Below are 2,169 nucleotides of genomic sequence, written 5' to 3'. Positions count from 1 at the left end.
GCACTTGCTCGTGGGCTAACCCTCCTGTGCACGTGCTCGTGGGCTAACCCTCCTGTGCACGTGGGCTCACGCTCGTGTGCACGTGCTCGTGGGCTCACGCTCGTGTGCACGTGCTCGTGTGCTCACGCTCGTGTGCACGTGCTCGTGGGATCACGTTCCTGTGCACGTGCTCGTGGGCTAACCCTCCTGTGCACGTGCTCGTGGGCTAACCCTCCTGTGCACGTGCTCGTGGGCTCACGCTCCTGTGCACGTGCTCGTGGGATCACGCTCCTGTGCACGTGCTCGTGTGCTCACGCTCCTGTGCACGTGCTCGTGTGCTCACACTGCTCGTGTGCTCACGCTCGTGTGCACGTGCTCGTGTGCTCACACTGCTCGTGTGCTCACACTGCTCGTGTGCTCACGCTCGTGTGCACGTGCTCGTGTGCTCACACTGCTCGTGTGCTCACGCTCGTGTGCACGTGCTCGTGTGCTCACACTGCTCGTGTGCTCACGCTCGTGTGCACGTGCTCGTGTGCTCACACTGCTCGTGTGCTCACGCTCCTGTGCTCACACTGCTCGTGTGCTCACGCTCCTGTGCTCACACTGCTCGTGTGCTCACGCTCCTGTGCTCACACTGCTCGTGTGCTCACGCTCCTGTGCTCACACTGCTCGTGTGCTCACGCTCCTGTGCACGTGCTCGTGGGCTAACCCTCCTGTGCACGTGCTCATGGGCTCACGCTCCATTGCACGTGCTCGTGGGATCACGCTCCTGTGCACGTGCTCGTGGGATCACGCTCCTGTGCACGTGCTCGTGTGCTCACGCTCGTGTGTATGTGCTCGTGTGCTCACGCTCGTGTGCACGTGTTCGTGTGCTCACGCTCGTGTGCACGTGCTCGTGTGCTCACGCTCGTGTGCACGTGCTCGTGTGCTCACGCTTGTGTGCACGTGCTCGTGTGCTCACGCTCGTGTGTGCACGTGCTCGTGTGCTCATGCTCGTGTGCGCACGTGCTCGTGTGCTCACGCTCGTGTGTGCACGTGCTCGTGTGCTCATGCTCGTGTGCGCACGTGCTCGTGTGCTCATGCTCGTGTGCGCACGTGCTCGTGTGCTCACGCTCGTGTGCTCGTGTGCGCACGTGCTCGTGTGCGCACGCTCGTGTGCACGTGTTCGTGTGCTCACGCTCGTGTGCACGTGCTCGTGTGCTCACGCTCGTGTGCTCACGCTCGTGTGCACGTGCTCGTGTGCTCACGCTTGTGTGCGCACGTGCTCGTGTGCTCACGCTCGTGTGTGCACGTGCTCGTGTGCTCATGCTCGTGTGCGCACGTGCTCGTGTGCTCACGCTCGTGTGCTCGTGTGCGCACGTGCTCGTGTGCGCATGTGCTCGTGTGCGCACGTGCTCGTGTGCGCACGTGCTCGTGTGCGCACGTGCTCGTGTGCGCACGTGCTCGTGTGCGCACGTGCTCGAGTGCGCACGTGCTCGTGTGCGCACGTGCTCGAGTGCTCACGCTCGTGTGCTCACGCTCGTGTGCACGTGCTCGTGTGCACACGCACGTGCTCGTGAGCTCACGCTCCTGTGCACGTGCTCGTGGGATATCGCTCCTGTGCACGTGCTCGTGAGCTCCTTTTCATTTGGTTGTGACCATAACCATGTGCTCCTACTGTGCACGTGCTCATGATAACAGGCACACGTTCCTTCTCGTGTACATGTGTATGTACTCGTAGTAGTATGTGCATGCCCGTGTGTGTACGCCAGCAGACACCAGCACGTGCATATGCACACATCCAAAGCACACAAATTTGTGTGTGGCATGCACACAAGCATGGATGCATGTTTGTGTGAATAATAGGTGTAACTGCCATGTAAGTATGAAATTAACAAGGTCTTATTTCTTTTTGTACACTTGAAGATGAAATTATACAGTCAAACCTCTCTGAAGTGACCCCTCATGGTTCCCAGGAATAGGGTCCTAATTGATGTTTTCCAAAATTTTCAGTTTATTTCAGGGGCCCCCCCCCTCCCCCCTTTCCAAACCGCTACTCGCTAAGAAACCAGCCATACAATGGCAGGATGCTGTCACTCACAATGCTAGACGGCTTTGCTTTAAACCCACTTCAACCTCACAAAGTCCGTCGCCCTACAGGCCACCTCTAAAGAAAATATGTCAAAAGACAGTTTATTTTTACTGGTTAAT

General features: G+C 58.5%; 1 protein-coding gene across 1 annotated transcript; it reads left to right on the top strand.

The window, feature by feature from the left end:
• The first annotated feature begins 968 nt into the window (after positions 1-968).
• Positions 969-1,538, top strand: LOC134536322 (uncharacterized). Its single transcript, XM_063376074.1, has one exon. It carries the CDS (start codon positions 969-971, stop codon positions 1,536-1,538), a length of 570 nt encoding a protein of 189 aa, XP_063232144.1.
• Positions 1,539-2,169: the final 631 nt, after the last annotated feature.

Source organism: Bacillus rossius, chromosome 10, assembly GCF_032445375.1.
Source record: "Bacillus rossius redtenbacheri isolate Brsri chromosome 10, Brsri_v3, whole genome shotgun sequence".
NCBI lineage: Eukaryota > Metazoa > Arthropoda > Insecta > Phasmatodea > Bacillidae > Bacillus > Bacillus rossius.
The sequence above is the reverse complement of the archived record's forward strand: the minus strand, read 5'-3'. Positions and strand labels throughout refer to the sequence as shown.